The 22,630-nt window shown below is 36.0% G+C and overlaps 3 protein-coding genes across 3 annotated transcripts in view; 1 reads left to right on the top strand and 2 right to left on the bottom strand.

Annotated features, from left to right (window-relative positions):
- The window catches only part of LOC129948814 (signal-induced proliferation-associated 1-like protein 1), a 72,311-nt gene that overhangs the window by 23,937 nt on the left and 25,744 nt on the right, over window positions 1-22,630 (top strand). The gene's annotated exons all lie outside the window — the stretch shown is intronic.
- LOC129950646 (uncharacterized) lies at window positions 15,740-16,327 on the bottom strand. The gene is made up of 3 exons (XM_056062573.1): window positions 16,310-16,327; window positions 16,026-16,214; window positions 15,740-15,967 (listed from the first exon to the last, which is right to left on the bottom strand). Exons 1-3 carry the CDS (start codon window positions 16,325-16,327, stop codon window positions 15,740-15,742), a joined length of 435 nt encoding a protein of 144 aa, XP_055918548.1.
- LOC129950645 (piggyBac transposable element-derived protein 4-like) lies at window positions 19,495-22,391 on the bottom strand. Its single transcript, XM_056062572.1, has 2 exons — window positions 22,115-22,391; window positions 19,495-21,320 (listed from the first exon to the last, which is right to left on the bottom strand). Exons 1-2 carry the CDS (start codon window positions 22,389-22,391, stop codon window positions 19,495-19,497), a joined length of 2,103 nt encoding a protein of 700 aa, XP_055918547.1.

Here is a 22,630-nt window from a genome sequence, read left to right as displayed (position 1 = left end):
CATATTTACCACCAGTTGCGTGAGTACAGCTATGCACTGTTCCATGTTTATTTGTGTCATTCTTAGCACTCTGGTTTGGTCAAATCTAAAGATCCTTTGGTTATTAATTTTGGTGGTTTATTTAGCACTTAAATCGCACTTTTTTTCTTTGTTTTTACTTATCTGCACCAAGTTTTCTTTCTTTGTACTTGATCGCACTAATTTTTTATTTGTAGGTACTTAATCGTACTTATTCATTGCACTTAGTCGCACTAATTTTTTATTTGTACTTGATCGTACTTATTCATAGCACTTATCTTTTTCGTTCTTATTCGATCACCCGACTGTGCCATTTACGAGCGTTTGATTAAAAAATACTCAATTTCTTTTTTTTTATGTTTCATTTATTTATTAATTATTTATTTTCTTTCGTACATTTTTAATTTAATTTTATTTCTAAAAGAAAGGCCGCTGTTCATAGCAAAAGGCTGCACCTTCCAATTAGAGTAGACAATTAGAACTAACTTATGAAATGATCTTCAACTTGAACTATACTTCGGATAAAAGGGAAAATGTGCCGCGTTAGCAATATATCAATTTGTTTATAAAGTATTTATGTATATTACGTTTCGTTGCTCACAGGTAGAGGTGAAAAGGGGATGTATCCGTTCTGGCGTGGGAAACCATTAAGAAATTATGAATGTGCCGTTAGGCAAGAGGTCGTGAGGGGAATAGCGGGTTATAGGGTGAAGTCTCAGACGTAACTGGATAAAGGCTTGTTGTTGCTTGTGACTTGAAGGCATAGGCTGAACAAATTTTTCGGAGTTGGCAGGCTAGCTCTGGTTGGATTTTTAAATATTGGGGCCCTTTCATATTCCATTTCCCTACCGATTGTTTTGTGAGATAAGGTAAAGAGATCGGTTTTATTATATTTTAAAAATTTAATTTTAGAAAATGGAATAGCTGAAAAATTTAATTGGCATGCTTTGGCAGAAAATGCTTTGAAGTCTGTTGGCAGCATTTAAATTATTTTTAAAGTTACATTTTCAAATTGCATGGTTTTCAAATTTCGCACAAGCGAAAGCTGACTAAATATTTCTAGATTTCGAAGGTATTTGTCGATGGAGCTATGGACGCAGTCAACTTCCTGAACCAACGAATGTCCGGGCTCCGAAAATGTTTGTTCAATTACTTCTAAGGAAGTGTTAATGTTATTTTATTTTGTGGGACACAGGAGTCACTCCAAAGAGTCACACCTTTAATAGATGGGTATTCAGATAATATTTTATTCAACATTTTAAAAATGGAGCTTGCAATGTCATCACCGGAACGGCCGCTGTGCAGTTCATTCCAAATTACACAATAGTTTGGTTTTCTTGGCAAAGAAAGTATTGCTGTCATGTTGTAGACATTTAAATTTCGTTTATAAAAAAACGATGACGCTTTACCTTTTGGGAGAGAAAAAACACTCTGGAGGTCAAAACAAACAGTGGCATGATTAGGGTCAATGTTTTGGCGATCAATTGCTCTCTCTGCCTTAATAGCTGCCTTTTCATTTTTGTGATTGTTAAATTCAATAATTTCAATTGTGCTTGGGTTCGAAGTTGCTTTTAAAATCAAACAACGGTCGCACTGGTCTTTTTTCGGCTTGTAAAATGACAAGTTAAAGCTATAATTAAATTATATTCTAGGTTTTTCTTAAAGGGATTAGTCGAAGCTTAATATAAAAATCGTAAATAACTTTGGGCTTTGGGTTACCATTATGTTCAGTCATCAATGCAGAAACGCTTGGCTCAATTTTTTCTTACATTTAAGTCGGAAGGTAAGTACTTCGATTCCTTATTTTGGCTGTAGTGAGAAGATCGTTTTGGGAAACTTTTAATGTGGCTGTCAATATTTTGGACAACATCTTCTGAAATCTTGTTCACTCTGTTGGTGTGACGAACTCTCATGTCAGATGTCCCAGTTACTTTTTTAACCAAAAAGCTTGAGAGTCTTTTGATTAGACTTTTATGGACTCCATGAACTGAACGAAATGCTTTTTTACATACCTCTATTTCATGTTTAATGCCCCGTATAAAATACTTATTTTGCAATTTCCTCACCTCATTTCCACTCGTAGATCGACGCCTCTAAACTGCATTTTGCCTTATCAATCCACACAAATATGCGTCTTGTTTTTCTTTATTTCCCAGCTTATTAAATTCATGAAAAACTTTTGCATACAGATTCTGGCGTCCAGCGTCAAAGCATTTTTCCTTGCAACTGCATGGCTGGCCCATTGTTTTTGCTGCTACGGTATTTCCCTTACGATTTGTGTACTTCTTGCCTTCTGCTCTCTTCCTTTTAGCTACGTTTCTTTTCCACGCGTTCTGATTGTGCGCACGCTTTTTTCCTGAAGCAATACAAGCCAATAATATTACACTGAAAACTTAAACATTCGAATGAATTTATTACCTTTTTGAACAGGTAAAGCATCAGCACTTCTCGATGTCTCCTCATCATGAGATCCATTTTCATATTCGGAGCCCGATATGGAAAAATCTGATTCACTTTCACTAATTTTTTTTAATTACGTACCCTCGCACCAAGAATTAACTGAACCAAATGATACATTTCAAAACAATACAGTAGATTCAAGCAAAAACTTTCTTATACACTCATACCTGTAAACCTCGTTTACTGTGATGAAAGCGGTGCCAGAGCTTACTTTGAGCGGTGCACAAGCATTTACTGTGTTGAAAAGCGGTGCAAGAAAAAAACAACTCCAGAAGATGTCTTATTCTTGCTCCGTTTTGAATAGAGTGATAACTCCAAACCCGAGTTTCCTTATCCAAGAGGCAATGGATATGTCATTTTTTTACACCGAGCGATGCAGGATTTTTTTTCGTATTTCTGCATTAAATATTTCGCAAAAAAGTGGAGTTATCTAGTTGTTGCACTGGGTGCTTCAATTGTAAAGCAGATACATTTTATTGATATTTAAATGGCTTTCTATATATATTTTTACTTGTGCTAGCCCGACAATAATGACTATCTATGGTAGGAAAGCGTTTGATGTGGTCATGGACTTCTTTTATTTGTTCAGGGGATGTAATTTTTTTAATGTTTTGCATTTTTTAAATGGCTTAGGGCAACCTTTTTCATGTAAATTATTGAAATTATAATAGATTCTTCTTTCATTAATATAAAGAGTATTAAGAAAGAAAAGTTTACAAACTTGTATTCTGTCATCTTGAGATGGAAGATAATATTTAAATGTATTATTTTTAATGGTTGATTCTTTTCTCCGTCTTTGGACTTTTATTTTGTCGATGGGCTTACAATAGAAAGCTGGTTTCTCAGCATCAGACAACTTCCAAAAAGAATCACTAATTCGTTTTCGGGCCCCACAGGAGACATTTTTGGAGCAGAAATATAAGTAGTTTGGTTTACATTGTGGTTTAATTTTCCTCTCTGCCATGAGTTTTCCTTTAAAATTTGAATATTTCTGTCCTGATTCTCTTAACTTCTTCCTGATATGACTTTTCCACAGTTCTGGTTTCCTAGCTCTTTTTTTGGTTCCTCTTGGGGAACTGTCAATATCTTAGTCAAATAAAACAAAAACAAAAATATCAAAAACACATGGTCACATTGTAAATTAGTGCCCAAACTATCGCCATCTTGAGATGAAGGCAATTGCTCTTTCTTTCCCTCCGTCTCCTTGAGACAAAACTGCGCCAATGGCTATGTTGGATACGTCAGTGGTAATAGAAAATGGTTTACTAAAATCTGGGAATGCAAGGACTTCAGCAGATGTAAGGAGTTCTTTTAAGTCATTGAAGGCTTGTGTAGCTCTTTCATCAAGTTTTATTGTGATTTTCCGTGATTGGTTGGCCTTGACTTGGGACATTTTCGGCTCTTGTTAAATTAGTCAGGGGCTTAGCAACTTTGGCATAATCTCTAATAAATTTCCTGTAATATGAGGTTAACCCGAGAAACGATTTAAGTTCCTTTAAATTACTTGGAGGTTGTATGTTTCGGATAGCCTCAATTTTCTTTTTATCAGGTAATACACCATTGACCGTTATAACATAGCCAAGAAACTCTACAGAGGTGTCCATGAAATGGGGTCTTTTCAAGGTTCACCTTCAAGTGAGCCTCGTTAAGCCTTCTGACGACCATGTCAAGATTTTTCAGAAGTTGTTCTTCATACATGGTGTGGTTGTCTCCGGTTGTGGTGTAATTAATTTAAAAATGAAAAATAAAACGAAAATTTAAATTTTATTATTATTATTTGTTTTATTTTAAAACAATACATTTCACAACTTTTGTTATTATTTAATTTATAACGCGACGCGTTTCGGAACTTTTTCTTCCATCATCGGGCGTATAGTTGACTGACTGCATTTACTTTTTCTATTGGATCCTCGGTGTGATGTTGATGTTCTATCGTGGCTCTAATGCAGGTATGAAGCTCTTTGTTCTTTTGGTTGTTAAGTAAGATTTCTGTGTGACGTCGATTGCTGTTTATTGTTGTTTTTGTTTTAATAATTTGATTTTTCTATTATGTTGTTGTTATTTTATTGTATAGTGGGTTATGAGTTTGATGTTGTATTCTGTCTATTGTTTTTGTTGTTGTTATATTTGATTGCAGTGTCGTATAGTGGGTTTGTTTTTAATGTCAGTTTATTTATTTTTAAATTGTTTTCATCATGTTTATATGCTTTATAGATCTCATATTCCTCAGTGGCGTCGAGTATACGTCCTTTCTTGCACAGGTGGAGGGGGGTGCAGTTTTTGTCAAAGTTGGTATAGTTGTGTTTCTCGTCAATGAGGTGCAGGGCAAAATTTGATTTGGTATTAGCTTTAGGTTTGTGTTCTTTGAATCTTTCATAAAAAGATCTGCCGGTTTGGCCGATGTAAAATTTGTTGCAATCATCGCAATTAAGTTTATATACTCCTGTATATGTTTTGATGAGTTGTAGGTTTGTAGGATGTAGACATAATATATCTTTCCAATGAATGGTTTAAGAACGTCATCAATTGTCCGTTGAAAAATGGCTGGCGCGTTCTTGAGACCGAATGGCAATCTCAAGAACTCATACTTGCCATTCATAGTGGAAAAGGCAGTTTTCGGAATGTCTGTAGGTTTTATCGGGATTTGGTGAAATCCTGAAGTCAAGTCTAGAGTTGTAAAATATTTAGCGTTTCCCAGGCTAGCGAGGGTAGCGTTTATATCCGGTATGGGAAACGCGTCCGAAATAGTCACGCTATTAAGTCTCTTGTAGTCGATGACCATTCGGTACTGTTTTTCACAGTTAGCCTTTGGTTTTTTAGTAACGACCCAGATTGGGGAATTACAAGGACTTTTGGAGGGTCTTATAATCCCTTCCTTAAGGAGATTGTTAATTTCTGCCTCTACAAACTCTCTCAGGCATGTTGGGTACGGATATTTTTTCCTGTATATGGTTCGTCCGTGCTTGTTCTAATTTGTAACGAGTTTGTTCTCTGTTGAGGTCATTGCTGGCACACAAAGTATCCCTCGCTAGCTCAGAAGTGGATTCTTTGAACTCCTCGTTAGCAAAAAAATATGCCAGGCTCTACATCTAGATGGTAATGATGCGCGAGATAATCTTCACCCACCCTATCTGGTTGTTTCCTCGCTATACAACCCCTTTAAGGCAACGTTCCTCTTCCTCCGCCCTTCTACCTCGGTTTCCTCATCACCTCATCTCCCCCTTTCTAATTAAAAATCTAGAGATTCATATTTTGTATCTAGTAAATGACAAATTTTATTACCGATTCCATGTTTATAATTAAAAATCTCACATTTAAATTAACTTTATATAGTAATTAAAATTTGGAATGAACAAAGGTAAGTAAAATTTGAAAGCTAGAATAAAAAAAATTTTCGGGTATATTCATAGACCAGCACTATTATATTCTGCTGATATAATGGGCAATATTTATAATTATTATTGTCTCAATACGACTAGTTAAAAAAACATATCACTCACCCCAAAATATCGATGCAGTGGCCACTCCCTCGATGAATGTCCTGTTCTGTTTCCTTTTAAAAAATTTGAGGCCGTCAAAAGAGATTTTTTTTAACGGCCTAAATGCACAAAAAAATGCTTTTTATTGCCTATTTTCAAATGAAATTGTTATAATTGAAGCTTACTTTAATGACCAATTTGTAGTCGTATATATATATGTATATACATATAAAATTTGATCTTGAACGATCTCTCTTTTAAGGTTCATGTAGGTACATATGTATATCCTATCTCGATGAGACAAAATTAGCGCTGGTGGATTTATCTTAACAAAAAAAAAACTGATTTATAACATCTTCGTCTTATTTAAAACCTACTTACGTTTTGAGATTCTCGAACTAGGTTCCTTGAGCGGTCGGTTGGTGGTACCTTCTTCAATTCCTTCTGGGCTTCCTTATTCAAGGGTGGATAATTTTGAAAAGAAGGTACTTGCCGACGGCTTTTACTAAAGAACCCTAGCTCTACCTATCTCACTAACACTACCTAACCAGTGTCCATGTTCTGTAGCTCAGGCGATAAGTTAAATTAAAATTAATTCATTTTTTTTGGTAAAAATAAAAGGAACAATCCACAATAAATAAAGTAAGGTAAAATAAATAAGAAAAATTATAGGGAAAAAGGAAACACATAATTCTGAATGAAAATAGTGTCAGGTAACCGAATAGTTTCTGAATAAAAAATCTTATTTCCGTTTTAATTTATTTTATTTATTTGAATTGCTTTCCGCTCTGGCGGACGTTTTAACCTCGACTGCCGATTCTTTTATACAAAATCGGTAGCCACAATTGAGTGAAAGGTACAGATATTGTAGGATATGAAATGAAGGATGGAAGTAGGATGGAATTGTATAAAAATGAGGATAGGAAAGGAACAGTGATGACAGCTCGGCCCTTCCTGATAGAACTCGTCCCGAGTTACTCTGGATCGTTGGTTTCATACTGTTCATCGATTTCGGGGTAAAATGCACACCATGGCTTGAGTTTGTCGCTACTCGCGATCGCGCTAAATCGTCGCTGCTTCAATTGTGCACCATCCATATCTTCGACAACATATCTGTCGAACCGTAGAACTTTTACGATAGCATAGGGACCCTTGTATTTAGTCTCTAGCTTCCGGGATTCACCAGTGCTGGGGATAGCACTTTCGATTAAGACGAGATCTCCTTCATATTTGCGTGGTACTTTATGCTTCGCATCGAATCTTTGCTTCCAAATTTTTCGCGCTGCATCGATGTTTTTTATTGCTTCCTTGCGTTTTTCGTTAACTGGTACGTTGTTTTCGTCTGTATCGTCATCATGAAGTGCAGCAAGTAATTTACTACCGCCATATATATCATAGATAAGTTCTATGGGCGAATATTTTGTAGTGGTGTTAGCTCTCGTGTTGATTGTCCATTGTAGTCGACGAAGTTCAGCATCCCAATCTTTAACATTAGTTGGAGATGCCCTCAAGTATGCCAATATGCTCTGGTTCACTCTTTCCGCGAGTCCGTTTGCTCTTGGTGTTCTGACAGCTACCTTGATGTGTTGAATTACGTTGTTATTGCAGAACTCTTCAAAAACAGCTGAGGTGAACGCTGTACCTCGATCGGTTACAATTTTTCTCGGTACTCCGAAGTTCAACGTTAGTTGGTTAACTGCTTCAATTACGGGTTTAGTTTTGGTTGATTTGACGGCAACTAAGATTGTGTATCTTGTAAGTGCATTAACAATTGTAAGGATATGCTCGTTACCTCGGCGACTTTTGATGAAAGGGCCTAGATGATCCATATGCAATACTTCGAATGGTACCTTGGAAATTTCCATACCGTATAACTGACATTCTTTTTGTTTCGGGTCTCGGCTGAAACAGCATTCGATACAGGATTTGATATATCCTTTAACAAAATTGCGACTTCTTGGGAACCAGAAATGTTGAGCAATCCGTTTGACAGTCCCATCCGCTCCTGGATGTCCAACATCATCGTGACACAACTTAACGACTCTCCATCTCATGCCGCGAGGAACTACCAACAAAAGTGTCGTCTCGTGATCCCTTTTGAAAAGCCGATTATCTTTTATGAGATACTCTAATGAATATTTCCTTTGTTGACTCGAATGTATCTTTCCGTTCATAATATCCATTATTTGCTGCTGCCAATCGTCAATTGAAGTTTCAATGTTCATTATACAGGCTCCGACCTCTTCCAACTCTCTGGTTGTTTCAACAGGGGCACGACTAAGGGCGTCGACATGCTTCATTGATGCACCAGGACGGTGTATGATGTCGTAATCATATTCGAGTTATTTAAGAAACCATCGGGCTATGCGTGGAATTAGTGGTTTGGTTGATTTCAAGCTTAAAATAGCGGCACAGTCAGTAACTATGGTGAAGTGCTTGCCGAGAATACACATTCGAAATCGTTCGCAAGCCTCCACTACGGCTAAGACTTTAAGCTCATAGCTATGAAACTGGCTCTCGGATTCGCTACACGCACGGCTGAAATAAGCTACGGGTTTAAACTGACCATGATCTTCTTTTTGGAGGAGAATCCCTGCAAGACCGATACTACTTGCGTCGGTGTGTACTTGGTGTTCTTTGGTCACGTCATAAATTTTTAGAACTGGATCTTCGGTTAAAATTCGAATCAGCTCTCGAAACGCATCGTCACTGTAACGAGCCGCTTTGCCTGTTTGGGGTCGTGACTGGCTTAATTGAACCCGTAGCTCAGCGGTTTCGAAGGTTCTTCGACCCAGGACTCATCACAAAAAATAATGCCAGTCTAGCATCCCGGTGGTAGTGATGCGCGAGATATTTACTTTTACCCTCCCTACCTGGTTGTCTTCCTCGCTAGGAACAACCCCATTCCTCGGCTTCTTTTCCTTACCACTTCTTCCCCATTTTCCCCTTACTCTCTCATCCCTTTAGAAAAAAAAACTTATGCCATCATCTTCATGGTTTGAGGCTTCATAAAAAATCCATATCAATTCTTTTCATTTAACAAAATATTTTATTTAAATATTTAAATTTTAAAATGGTTTAATTTTAATTCGTGAAGTGTATACATATGTATATATATTAGCAAAAATTAAATATAAAATTTACAAACAAATTAATTTATTACTTAGAAATTTTTATTTATTTTACAACTAAATAAATTAAGTGGCAATCATACGCCAATCAAACAAAATCTGTAATTGATTCAACAAGAATCGTCTTCGATTTTATTAAAAAAATTGGATCTTCAAGATCTCTTTTACTTCTTTGTTCTTTTGGACTCTATCTCAACTCCCCTTTATGCGGAACCCCCCTCTTTGTTTGATGTTATATGTATATACGTATATCTTTTTTTTTTTAGGAACACTTTCACTTTGATTCGTATATATTTAAAAAAGGAAACAAAACTGACTTACCCCGTTCTTCTGCTGTAGTGGCCACTGCTGCCGGAAGGCTGGGTCGACGAATGGTAGTTATGGTACATATATGTACGTATATATATTGTTCACTTTTACTAACTTCAAACAAACTAAACTAATTTTATATTACGTTTCGTGGGGTTTTTTTGTCGGCGCCTAGACACTCTAGGCTACCGGGCTTCTATAGCTTGGATGTGCTCAATGTTGATGATGAGTCTGGCCACGCAATCCTGTTGAGATTCTTTGTCATTGAACTTTTATAGGTATTTTATCCTTCAGGATACCTTTCGAGAGCTTGATAAAAAAAATGATTGCTAAAATTCCTCAAAATATATCGATCGAGGTTAAAGAGCTGGCACGCTTGCGACGCTCGGCTAAGCTCGCCGCTATGGGGTGGAACTTGCTCTCACCTCGACCAGAGCCAGCAACAAAAACATAAAACGTGCCTACAAAAATGACAACACAAATACCACCACCACACAATTATATACCCGCTTATTTGGTATCACTGGTCTTCACTCACTTGACTTGACCGCAGATGTCATGCGGTTCGTCCACGCCCTCCCTTCCGTGGGTCCGTGCCAACATCCTCGTCGGACCATCCTGTGACTATATCCTTCTCTATTTATTCATCAGCCCATGTCTCCTCTTGGTTCAGGTTCACCTCTTCCCACCCCATGAAACTTTTATCTTACCACATCATGTCTTCAGTTCAACTCAAGGAAAAACATAGATTGGCGTGATGCACATTTGTTTATTAAATAATAAGATTAATAATAAAAAAAAAAAAAAATATCTATTAATAAATAAATTAAACAAAATATAAATAAATGACAAAAAAACTCTGAGACGGATGCCAACCAAAATGAACCAAATCAAATTTGATTTTTATAGATCCTGAACTAACTAAATTTTAATTACTGGGTTAAGCACAACAAGAAAATCTAAAATGTTTAAAAATAATAAATAAATAAATACATAAAATAATAAATAAATAATACATAAATTATACAAAAAAATGAAAAATAAATAAATAATAAATTAAATCAAAGTAATAAATAAGCAAAATCAATAACACAAAGAAAACAAATATGAAAATTAAACTTCACTTGGATTTCAATTTAAAACTTTTTCAATTTACCAAGACTTAAACTAAAATAACCTATTCCTTCTTTTTTTTGTAGATTTTGTTTTATAATTTTTTTGTTTTGTTTTTGTATTTTATTGTTTTTTTTTTGTTCTGTTTTTTTCTTTTTTTTTTATTTTATTTTAATTTCAAAAAAACCAGTAGTCGGGTTCGATCCCGTCGCCAAAAATTATTAATTACTTTTTGTGTGGGTGTACTACTTTTTTGGACACCACTGTAAATAAAATTTTGCCTAAGGCCAACTCGGTTCGCTCCCTAACAGCCCTACCCTAATCGAGCTCGGTTAAAGTAGCCTACTGTCGGAACTTTAACTCTGCCTCAACGGCAACGCGACGACGCGACAGTGAACGACCCGACCCAGTGTACCTCTTTTACTTTTTTTTTGTTTTTGTAAATTTTTTTTATATAGTTAATTAATTTCTTCACATGAAATGAATCAATAACAAAACTACAAATAATTAATTACAAATCACGCCAAAAAATGATAAATATTAAAATTATAAATGTCTGCTTCTTGCTGAATTCAAATATGTTTCTCCTCCTGTGCAGGTTATATAAAAGACTTTTACATAATATCGTCGGTATCCTGCAAAAACGTCTCAAGTCCACTTTTTTGTGAAATAGAGTTAATAATGCAAAAATGTCCCAAAAGTCATAACCCATGTCGTGAAAAAAAATCCCATCTCTATTTAAAGTATTTATGTAGTTATTGTATTAAAACCATACATTCTATGTCCAAAACATCCAAGTGCGTAGAGCAAGAAAGACCCAAGTGGACTTGGGTCCTTTTTGCACAACTCTTTTATTTCCTTTTTTTCATTTTCTCTGCAAAAAAAGCCCAAGTACTGAAATTCAAATAAAAAACTATTTCATGGCCTACTTGAATTTTTTTATTAGGGGATTTCCCAAATAGTTTTGCTTTGAATTTACGTTAAGAAAAATGATCATTATTGAAAGTTGTTCATGTGAGTAGGTTGAGCTTTTTTACTCTATTTTAAGAAAAATGAATTTCTCAAGCCGAAGTGCTGTTCTTCTACAGCTTGCGTTAAAAAAAGGTTATTATTTTGTTTCAAAATAGCTAGAACGTTGTTTAACTTAATGATTAATTACTTTCAGAACATTCCAATAAAAATTTTGATATTATAAATTTTAACAAACCCAGTACTTCAAGAGCTTCAAAAACAAAATCTACGGTATCAAATGGTACTTCCTGACTTTTGAAAATCATTTCATGATGTATGTAAGGCTTAAATTCGATTTTGAATTTTATGTTTAGATATTCAAGAACCCATTCCTGGATGTAGTAAAGAAAACAGCGAAAAAGAATGGGATGAATCAAGCCTTGACCAAGATTTTTCAGGCGACGATGATGACCTTGATTATATTCCTGACAACAACAACGAATCAAGCGATAATGATGGTGAAGGAGATGTCATGGTTTTGGAGGCGCCTCAAGAATCTGCTGCAGAAACACCAATCGCTGAAAAGAAAAATAGAAGGTGGAGAAAATCGTGTCCAGAACTATGGAAACGAAATTTAAAGCATGCTGATTTAATACGAGGTAAGAATCCCAAGCAATCAAAGTGTGAAAAATGTCGTTTTAAATGCAAGGACAAATTTACGGAAGAACAGCGACTCAAAATGTGCAAAGACTTTTGGAAGTTACCATATCAACGCCAAAAAGATTTCATTTTAAATGCGGTAGTCGATTCGCAGATACAAAGGCCCCGAGTAAGATCTTCAATTAAAAAAGTTAACCGTAGTGTAGCTAGATCGTACTTTTTGAAAAATGAAAACTCCAATGTACGGGTTTGTCGCGACTTTTTTTGTGGGACCCTAAGTTTTTCGAGTAGCACAATTAAAACGGCGTTTAAATATAAAGGGCCAACCGGAGTTTTTTGTAAAGAAGACGAAAGGGGCCGATCAAAACCCGCAAATAAAATATCGGATTAAAATTTAACACGCATTAAGGACCACATCGAAAGCTTTCCAACTGTAGAGTCTCACTACTGCCGCAAAAGTTCTAATCGGATGTATTTAGATGCAAATCTGAGTATATCAAAAATGTATGCCTTATTCTTAGAAAAATACAAGAGTGACACGTCAACAAAGATACCTTCATCGACTACCTACAGGAAAGTTTTCGGTGAGTGCTACAATTTGTCGTTCTTTCGTCCAAAGAAAGATCAATGCCAAGCATGTGAAAAAGGCAAAGATAGCCAAAATGCTGATTACATTGCCCATTTAAAAAGAAAAAAAGAATGTTCAGAAGCAAAATCCTTGGACAAAGAAAGGGCCATCAAGGAGCTTAATTTCATGGCATGCACATTCGACTTGCAATCGGTGTTGCAAATTCCTTCAAGCGATGTAAGTCCAATGTATTACAGCCGAAAACTATGTGCATATAACTTAACTATTTACAACGCCGCTCCACCTAACGATGCTTTTTGCTATTTTTGGACAGAAACTGATGGCAAAAGAGGAAGCAATGAAATTGGTTCGTGCTTGTATAAGTATTTGCATCAACTATCACCAAAAATAAAAGAAGTGTCTTTTTTTTCTGATACGTGCAGTGGCCAAAATAGAAATAAAAATATTTCAATATTATTTATCTATTTGGTTCAAACTTTAAATTTAGATATAATTGAACACAAATTTCTAGAAAGTGGACACAGCTACATGGAAGTTGATAGCATGCACAGCGCAATCGAGAGGCAAAAAAAGAATTTTCCAGTCTATACGGTCCAGGACTGGCTGACTATATTCAGACTCGCACGTTCCAAAAGACTTAAGAGCAAAGGAAATCAGTATAATATAACCCAAATGCGATACACTGACTTTCTGGACTTGTCACAACTGTCGGATATTATAAAAAACAAAAATTTGGACGAAAATGGAGACAAGGTTAACTGGTTAAAAGTAAAATCTTTTAGGTACCAAAAGATAAAACCTGGTGTGATGGAATACAAATATGACCACACTGAAACTTATAAAGAGATACGTGTTTTTGGTAAAGGTCGTCCAATTAATTTAAAAGAAGTTACCATCAAAAGAGTCTATAACAGCAGCCTTCCCATAAGTGTGGAAAAGAAAAAAGATTTACTTAGTCTTTGCAAGTCAGGAGCCATACCGGAAGAGTTTCACCAATGGTACAAAAACTTAAAAACAAGCAAAATCACCAGAAATAAGGCCCCAGAGCCCGATATAAATGAGGATTCGGAATCAGACCAAGATTAATACATAACAAAAAAAACAAAAAAAAAATGTTCATAAAAAACCCATGTCCCTTTAAACCTTTTTTTTAATGCAAAAAAGACCTATGTCCAAGATTCATTTAATTTTTGTATAAAAAAAAGTTGAATAAATTGAATTGAATTAAATTTTTTGGTTTCATCTTATTTATAAATACTTTTACTATCAGATTTTAATTACAATTTTCAAATCAAAACTGCTTAGTGATTTTTCCGGCCGCCATGAACTTTAAATCTTCAATAACTCAGAAACACAAAAATGTGACTTGAGATGTTTTTGCAGGATACCGACGATATGTAAGATCGTATTTAATTTCTATTCTTACAGACTCCTGTGCGGCCTCTTCTACCATCCACAGCCTGGACCCTGTCCGTCAATTTGGAGCTCGAGTAGGGATCTTTGCAAGCTAGTTATATACATATATCGCACTTATTGCACTATTTAAACTAATATAGGTATAAAAACTGGTTCGACTTACCGCCGTATCTTTTATTCTTTTGCTTCCGTTTTATGTCTAGCTGGGCCACTGGCTACTTCACCATATGTTTGAATTTTTATATATTTATTTTATTTTATATACCACCATATATGTTCTTATATGAACTTTACTTTATTTTTAATTTCTTTTAATTTTATGCCACACGATTAAAAGAGGCCGCACTTCTTCACTCTTACTTTCTTTTTGCCGTCGTCGTCAGTGGCTTCCACTACCTATTCGGGAAAGCTTTGAATTTTTCTCAGTTTTCTTTTCTTTTCTCACCCTACTCTAAACTCCTGGAGAAAGCTGGCTCCTTTCTCCGAACTACTCTCCTAAATTTCTCAGAGCTACCAAAGAATCGTTTCCCTTTTTGGCCTCATGCCAGCCCTGACTTTTCGCCTCACCTTCTCCTGTGGTGAATCTAGCCCTTCGCGCATTCCAGAATGGCCTTCCAATAGAACTCACTTCTGTCCTGTCAGTTTCGTCGCAGCTTGTCGTCGTTTGTTGTTATTTACTTGAGTTACATTTTTCGTTCGCCTTCTCGTCTCCAGTATCTTTAACGTAGATTTTCGTCTTAAATGTTATTTGTTTGTAGTTTTATCGTATCTGTTCTTTGGTGTTCTGTCGGTTTGTCTGTTTGTTCCTTTCAGGATATTTTATTTGGTTGCTGGGATATTTGCTATCATCATTCCTTTTGCTGTGGATTGTGACAGCTTGTTGATGCCTAGCACCGGGTGTTCCGGAACGTATTTATTTAATAATTTTCTGTTAATGTAATTATTGTTATAATTTATTTTTATTTTTGTGTAGCACTGCCTATATCCGAGATCGCAACAATCTACGTGCATACATATATTACATATATATATAAATTGCAAATCAAGTCTACATTTTACCTTTGATGGTTGGATACTTAATTCCTTTTTAGATTCACGCACACCAGATATATTTTTTTTTAAAGAAATTTACGTAAAAAAAAACTTTAACGTTTATTTGGCTAAAATAATTAGAATATGAAACTAATTGATAACAAATTTAATTTTTGTCATATAAGACTGCTCTTTAGAGGATGTTTCTCTTCGGCTTTTATAATTGGAAAAGGTCTAGGCTTCCTAGCCAACCTGCGGACTACCCATTTTCATATATTAGAGAAAAGCTCCTATCCCGTTGATGGTTCTCCACTTCACCAACACACGAATCCCAGTTTTTATCTCACGCTTCTGAATCAGCGCGGATTGGTCTCTTTTTGTAAAGTGGAAATGTTGCTTCTTAGAAACTCTACTTAAACTAAGCTTCCTAACCAACATTTCCACTTTACAACGAACAATTTCATTGTTTCCGTGTTAAGGAGAACTACACTATGAAAAAAGAATTTTATGGGACTCAAATGGAGCAGTAAGAAACTGCCTTTAATTTGAGTCCAAAAAATTCTTATTTCAATATTTTTTCTTTATAAATAAGGGGGATATGTTTTATTTACGGTGTTTGAAGCTACCCCGGATTCGGGAGTCAACCCATCTCCATCCACAGCATGTGTTGAGATTATTACGAGTATTTTTTCCTCAAATTCGTTTAAATTTCGGGGCGCGTCCACGATGCTGCCAGCTTCCGTTCTGTTAAAAAATGCTTTCCGGGAGTTGCATTGCTTCCGCACCCCGGACTTCAAGTCAAGCCAACACTGAAAAGAAATAAATGTTTAAATTACATGCAATACATGAGCCTAATGGTTTGGATACCTTTTTCCACTGATCAATTGATTTTGTTATGGGTCCCATAGCATTTAAATTGAGCGCCAATATTTCCCACATATTCAATGAGCTTTGGTGGGAGTTTGGGCAATTGAATTGCCCCCTGGCAAACTCTTTGTGGTCCTCCATAAATTGCACCAAGCATTCTTTTTGGGCCCTTGTAACCCGGGAACATCTCTGAAAATACAGTTTATTTATTTATTTATTATTATTCTATCAATAATAAGCAATTTATGTACATTTATTTATGTACCTTAATACTTTGTACTTACCTTTGCAACTTCGCTCATTTTTAAGTTTTATGTTTTTTTCTATAATTCCTTCCTTATCACCGCTTTTAATAAAGTGATATATTTTGACGTTTAATGTGAAAAAGTTATCGACTTTTAGAGATACAGAAACCCATTTTATCGCATTTTTCCAGTATTTCTATTCCGTTTGTTCCAGTCGATAAAGTTATCGCCTGTCAAAGTTACAGAAACCCGATTATGCGATAAAATGAGTTTTGTTTCAAATAAATAATAAAGGACAAAGAGATAATCTGAGCCGGTCACGAATAACTGTTGCAGCGCGTAAGTGCGAAGTTGAATCGGGGCTTGTTTCTTCATTTGATACGGCATCTTCTTCAAATATAAATTCCTCTACAATTCCATAATTCAATCGTATGTTGTGAAGTACGCAACATGCGTTTATTATCTGGCCAGAAAGTGTTGGATTGTACGAAAGTCCTAGCTTAAGTCATCAAAACACAGACTTCAAGACACCATTCAATCTTTCCACACAGTTACGTGATTTTGAATGCAGGGTGTTGAAGCGCCTTTCACTTTCGTGGATTGCAGGAGCTCGGTAAGGGCTTATCAGCCAGGGTCGCAGCGGTTACCCGGAATCACCTTAATTGAAATGAAAAAGCTTATTTAATAATAATAAAGTTTAAATGAGTGAGTGTTTACCTAAAAGCCAAGAATTGTGGTCTCCGGCTCACATGCTTCATAGCGCCTTTCAAGTAAACTGTTCACTTGTGAAGCTTCCCAAATGTAAGCGTCATGTGTTACACCTGCAAATCTTGCAAACCCTGCAAGGATTTTCAGATCAAAATCGCAAATCTGAAGTTTAACCATTGCATAAATGCGAATAATGTAATGTACCTAATGTTGGAATTGTTTTATTTAATCGTAACTTCTTACCAATTGAACATTTTTCGAATGAAAACCTTTTCGATTCAAATAGCATGCTTCAATTTCCCTTTTTGGTTTTTGGATTTGGACGTGAGTGCAATCAATTGCACCAATTACCCCCAGAAACCCTGTTTTTTTTCAAAAAATCTGAAATAATTCAATACATATAGAAATTAGAATATTTTTTTTTAGTTATTAATTTATTAAGCAATAATTTACCTCTGTTTAATGGGAGCGTATTCCTCTATGCTTGGAAACATTATCCACTTTTTCATTAATTTATTTTGAAGCATTGATGAAACCTCGAGATCATAGATCTGCTCATGGCGGCAGAAAAATCGTGGCCAATGTCTCGTTGGTATGACCCTGACGCAAAAAAGAATAATTGCAATTTCTCTCGTGAATCTAAATAATTCACGAAAGCGCTCTTCCGGCATTTCAAAGGGATTCGTTGAATCGCGCAAATTTCTCCTTTGTATCCGCATTTGATTTCGGCGTTCTCTCGCATGCTCTAGGTGGATTCGCGCACTAAACATTTTGTAGTATTATTATTAATTTTTTTTAAAAAGCAGAAACGGACACTTTAAAATATTTCAATTTTAGATTTTTGTTTTGAAAATCAAAAAATGACAGATTGAATTATCGCCTTCCAATGGAAATTCCAGTAAAAAAATCCCAAAACTAAAGTTATCGCGTTCAGTTATAGACACACAATTTTTTGCAGTGGCGATAAGTGGGGAACGAATCGTTTAATGTTTTAACGATGCGAAAAGTTATCGTCAGAGTTACAGAACATGGGTCCAGGATTTTCCAGCCTTTGTCTCGTTTCACACCCACTAAATTACGCATTATTACATTAATGTTATAACGCAATTAATCTTTTTATGTGGGTGTGAACATTGGTAGGTGTGATTTACGCACTTGTTGCAAACGTCTTTGGATGCGAACCGGATTCATAAATGTCATGACACCGATCGCATCCTAATTGTTTCACGCAACAGAGGTGAGTTTCCCCACCTTCGCAACATTCCCTCTAACCATTCGCAACTTGCTGACAATCACTCAATTTGTGATTCAGATGTCAGCCATAACTCTTTCTGACCAGAAGGAGAATCGGGTATCATTCAGGTGATCGTAACGAAATCCCGCAAAACAAAATCCCGCGTAACGAAATCCCGCCGATTAAATTTGATATTTTTGTGTGACACACGGAGTAACGAAATCCCGCCGATCGCCGCCGGATTTTTCTACTCCTTTTTGGCAGGATTTCTAGTACGGCATAAAAAAGTACTCTGGAAAAAATATTTTATGGAAAAGTAGTGAAAAATATTTTGTCTGAAAAAATATTTTTTCCTTCTTCTCGCTTATCGCTTGTTATTTTCTTTGAAAATTTATTTTGATGGATTGTTAGGCTATTTGTATGCAAAATTTGATTTTGAAACTTATTCCGGCTAAGATAACCTCTTCAGGGTATTTGTGAAAAAATTGATTTTTAGCACGCTTAAAGTCGTATTTAAGCTAAAATTGATTTTTTGGAAAAAACGCTCCAAAAGTAGAAATCTTGTTTTCATCTCTTTGAATATTTTTTTAAACTCTCAAAAGAACTTTTAAAACGCTTAAACACCGTTTTGAGCTAGTAAATTTTCAAGCGCTTAAGAACGCCTGCCTGGCGACTTTACATTCCTTAAGCGGAGCAACGGAGTTGCTTGAGCGGTTGTGACGCCGAAAAAGGGAGTTCAAATCCTGAGAACCCGTGAAGCGGTACAACCACAGGTACTGTTTTCAAACAAAATTTGTTCACTTCGATTAGAGTTTATTAAAAAATAATACTAATGCAGGCAATTTCCAAGCAGATGTATCTCCTCATAAATAATTGGTCGTCCTGAAAAGGACGGATTTGTTTTACTTTTATTTGTAAGGCCAGTTAACTTCTATGCCAAACTTAGATTGTAAGCAACATTTCTTAAAAAAAAGTATTAGTTTTTTAAAAATTTTTTTTTTATTAAACATCAAACTTGAACAATTATAAATATAGTTTAAAAATAAATAAACGGAAGGAACTTCGATTTCAATTTCATATTTGTACTTTTTGTAAACTTAAAAAAAATCTTAACCTAAAAACATGTAATTTAAAAAAAAAAATAAAAATGTAAAAAAAAAAATAAAAATAAAAATAAAAAAACATTTTTCTTAGAAAAAAAAACATACTCTTTAAAACTATTTGAACAAAAACTTAAAATTTTCTTCGTGAAAAATTTTGACATTGGTCAAAGTAAGCCCATTTAAAGGCATGAAAAACAAACTGGTTTTGAACAAGTCAAGCAAATAGGCATTTTGCACTTGCCACACAGGTGTACAGTTTTTGCTTTTTTATTTGGCGGACACAAAGAGCAACTTTTTCTCTTGTTTCTCTCCAACTTTAAGGATTCATCACTGTCTTGAGCTACTGGTTGGAGTTTCAGAATCGTACCAATGCTCATCCTCAGTTGCACAGGGAGTTTTTGGGTGTAATACCTCTCTTTCATATGGGGTTCGCACATAATCTTGGCAAGCCCTTTCAAAAACATCATTCTCGTCATCTTCGCGGCTCTTTCGTGGCTCTGCTGGATGATGTAAGCATTCAGTGTACTCATATCCAATAACCTATAGAAAACAGGCATTGGCCAACGACGAGTTCTGCGACTACTTGAATAAACAGAACACATTTGGTCGACAGAATCCACACCACCTTTTGTGCTATTGTAGTGAAGGATAATTTCAGGCTTGCTTGTATTATCATCGACAGTGTTATTATGGTGCATAGAAGAAACGAGGACGACAGATTTGTTTTTCTTTGGGACAAAGCTCACCATTGTCGTATCTTTTGTAAATCCGAAAAGCGATGACCCGACTTGTCTACTTTTGTGAGGTAAAAAGTCTTTCGAAATCTCCCTCTTATTTTTCCTCATTGTTCCAACGACGGTTAGACCTTTGGACTTCATTATATTTACTAGTTCCATGGAAGTGTACCAGTTGTCTGTCGTGATGTTACGATTTGAGTTCAAAATTGGCTTGCATAATCGCACACAAGCTTGCACTGGTATTGGAAATTTTCTTTCTTCCGCAGTCAATGTAAGGCCATCAGAATTTTTGCCACAATATAAATAGGTGTTGAGTGCATAATGTGTTTTCGAATCTGCAAGGCACTGCATTTTCAATCCATATTTATTGGGCTTACTTGGAATGTACATCTTGAATGCACAGCGACCGCGAAAACCAACCAGCATCTCATCTATAGTTGCATTGGCTCCAATTGAGTAGTTTGCTTGGGAATTTTTGTTGAAAATATTTATAATGTCTGTGACTATACAACCTGGATCTGTTTTTTTCCTGTCATTTCTGTCTTCTGGGTTGTTAAAACGAAGACATAGCAGAAGCGTATAAAATCGCAATGAGGACATACAAAGGCGGAAAATGTCTCGACCTGTACCGTCCGTAGCAAAAAGCGATGCTACGGCTTCATGATTTGACTTGAATACAGCTGAGTAGATCAAAAGACCCAAAAATGCATCCAGCTCTTGTTCAGTGCAGTCTCTTAGTTCAAAACGGTCCATTGATTTATATTTAATTCTGAGCGCTGCCATTTTGATGTTTGTCCACTTTAATATTGTGTTTTTTATATCCACATCAAATATTTTCTCGAATGATTCCTTTGGATTATATGGATCAATAGGTCTGGCTCGAGAAGTAGTGCCAGGCAATCTAATTATATTATGGCTCCTGACACGAGCGTTTCTTGCAGGTGGTGCTCTAGCCCATTTGAATCTGTTTTTTCCATAGAAGTATCCAGATGTATTTTCTTCAATAACTTCGGCTTCGGCTTCATCTTCTTCTTCATCTTCAGACAAATCAGAATTTGAATCGTGATCACTTGTCAACAAAAATTCTTCTCCACTGTCAGAGAAATCATTTTCTGAATGATTGTTCGGGCTATTATTGCGCACAGATCCCAAATTTGGTTCAAATTCCTCCTCATCTATAGACAATTCATCGTTCAGCCACTGCTCCAAAATTTTTTCTTCATTTTCAGCCATATTTTCTCGATTTGCCATTAAAAATACCACAATACCTGCAATACAATAAAACAAACAAATAAAAAAAAAAATTACGTATTTACAGTCGTGGGTCCAGGGGACCCAAGCGTATCCTAATACTGACCTAAGGAGAAGCGAGCGAAATGCGTCCTTCTCACTGCACACACGTCGGCTTACTGAAGAAAGGTACCTAGAAGCAGAAAGAGCTACGGCGACCGCTGCGTTTTTTACGGAGGTTTTAAGTTTGTTCGTGGGTCCACTGGACCCTCGACTTCAGTTAAGGGTTAATTATTATTCCAAAATGGCTGGGTCCATTGGACCCACGACTTTAGAAGCGTACTTTTTTTTCGACTTCAGTTAAGGGTTAAATACTGGACTTTGTCGCCTGATGTCCTCCTGCTCAACACTCTTTGCCTTGGTTGTTGGTGGCTCTTCTCCCCGCCGGCCGAACTCTCTCAACTGACAGTTTTGCAACAATGCATTCTTTTGAGAGGTCCCCAATCAACTCGTAGAGGTCTGCAACTTAATTTACTTCACCTCCAGAATGAGTTTTTAAAAAATAATACTTTATTTATGTCACTTATAAACAATACATCAATACATCAGCTATCGTTACTAAAAAACTGCCCCGCATATCTGATTTATTTGGAGTATTTATACTCTAGGAAAAGAGACTTGAACAAAGAGCATTTGGTTTCAAGATGATTCATTTAAATCTGTTTTCTAAGAATGGAACTTTATAGCTTATTACTAATTTAGGTTTGGAAACAATATTCATATTTTGGGCCTAGAGTTTAATTACAAGTACGTGTTATTCATGAATCTTAACTTGCATGTCTTTGGCTTACTACGACCTTAAGCCATCTATGCCATTCCTCGACACTGTTTTGGGTTCTAGGAAAACTAGTTTCACTAGCAGCACCCGTTGTCCAAAAGTCCGGACTGTATCGAGGTCTCGATGAGGAGCTCCCCAAGTAGTTTCTTTTGAACCACTTTGCCAGTTTCTTGCTTTCGGCAAATTCCAAGGCCCCGTATGCTGCTTCAAAATATTCAAGAACCTCGCCTGGGGGCACAAAAGCCAGTGCTTTTATCATCCGTATTTCCATGGCGAAATTTTCATTTTGCCCATATTTCACTTGGAAGCCCAAATTTTGGACTTTCCGCCAAATTATTTGGCCAAAATGAAATAGACACCCGTTGGTCTGGGTGTTTGGAAAAAATGTTTGGGCGGATCTTATGATGGCTATTTCGAAGTCCGAAATTATCCTTTCTGGATTAAGCTATATATTTAATTCGCAGGCGCATTTGAGGAGTTGGAGCCAAAATTCTTCATACGCCTCCTTCG

Source organism: Eupeodes corollae, chromosome 3 (assembly GCF_945859685.1).
Source record: "Eupeodes corollae chromosome 3, idEupCoro1.1, whole genome shotgun sequence".
Lineage (NCBI taxonomy): Eukaryota > Metazoa > Arthropoda > Insecta > Diptera > Syrphidae > Eupeodes > Eupeodes corollae.
Note: the sequence above shows the minus strand (reverse complement) of the source record. Positions and strands in the feature narration are given on the sequence as shown.

Coding starts and splice junctions, on each gene's coding strand:
- LOC129950646 (XM_056062573.1), bottom strand. Junction 15,968..16,025: donor CAATTGATCAGTGGAAAAAG/GTATCCAAACCA, acceptor ATTTCTTTTCAG/TGTTGGCTTGACTTGAAGTC.
- LOC129950645 (XM_056062572.1), bottom strand. CDS start 22,391: ATGGAAATACGGATGATAAAAGCACTGGCTTTTGTGCCCCCAGGCGAG. Junction 21,321..22,114: donor AGTAAGCCAAAGACATGCAA/GTTAAGATTCAT, acceptor ATTGTATTGCAG/GTATTGTGGTATTTTTAATG.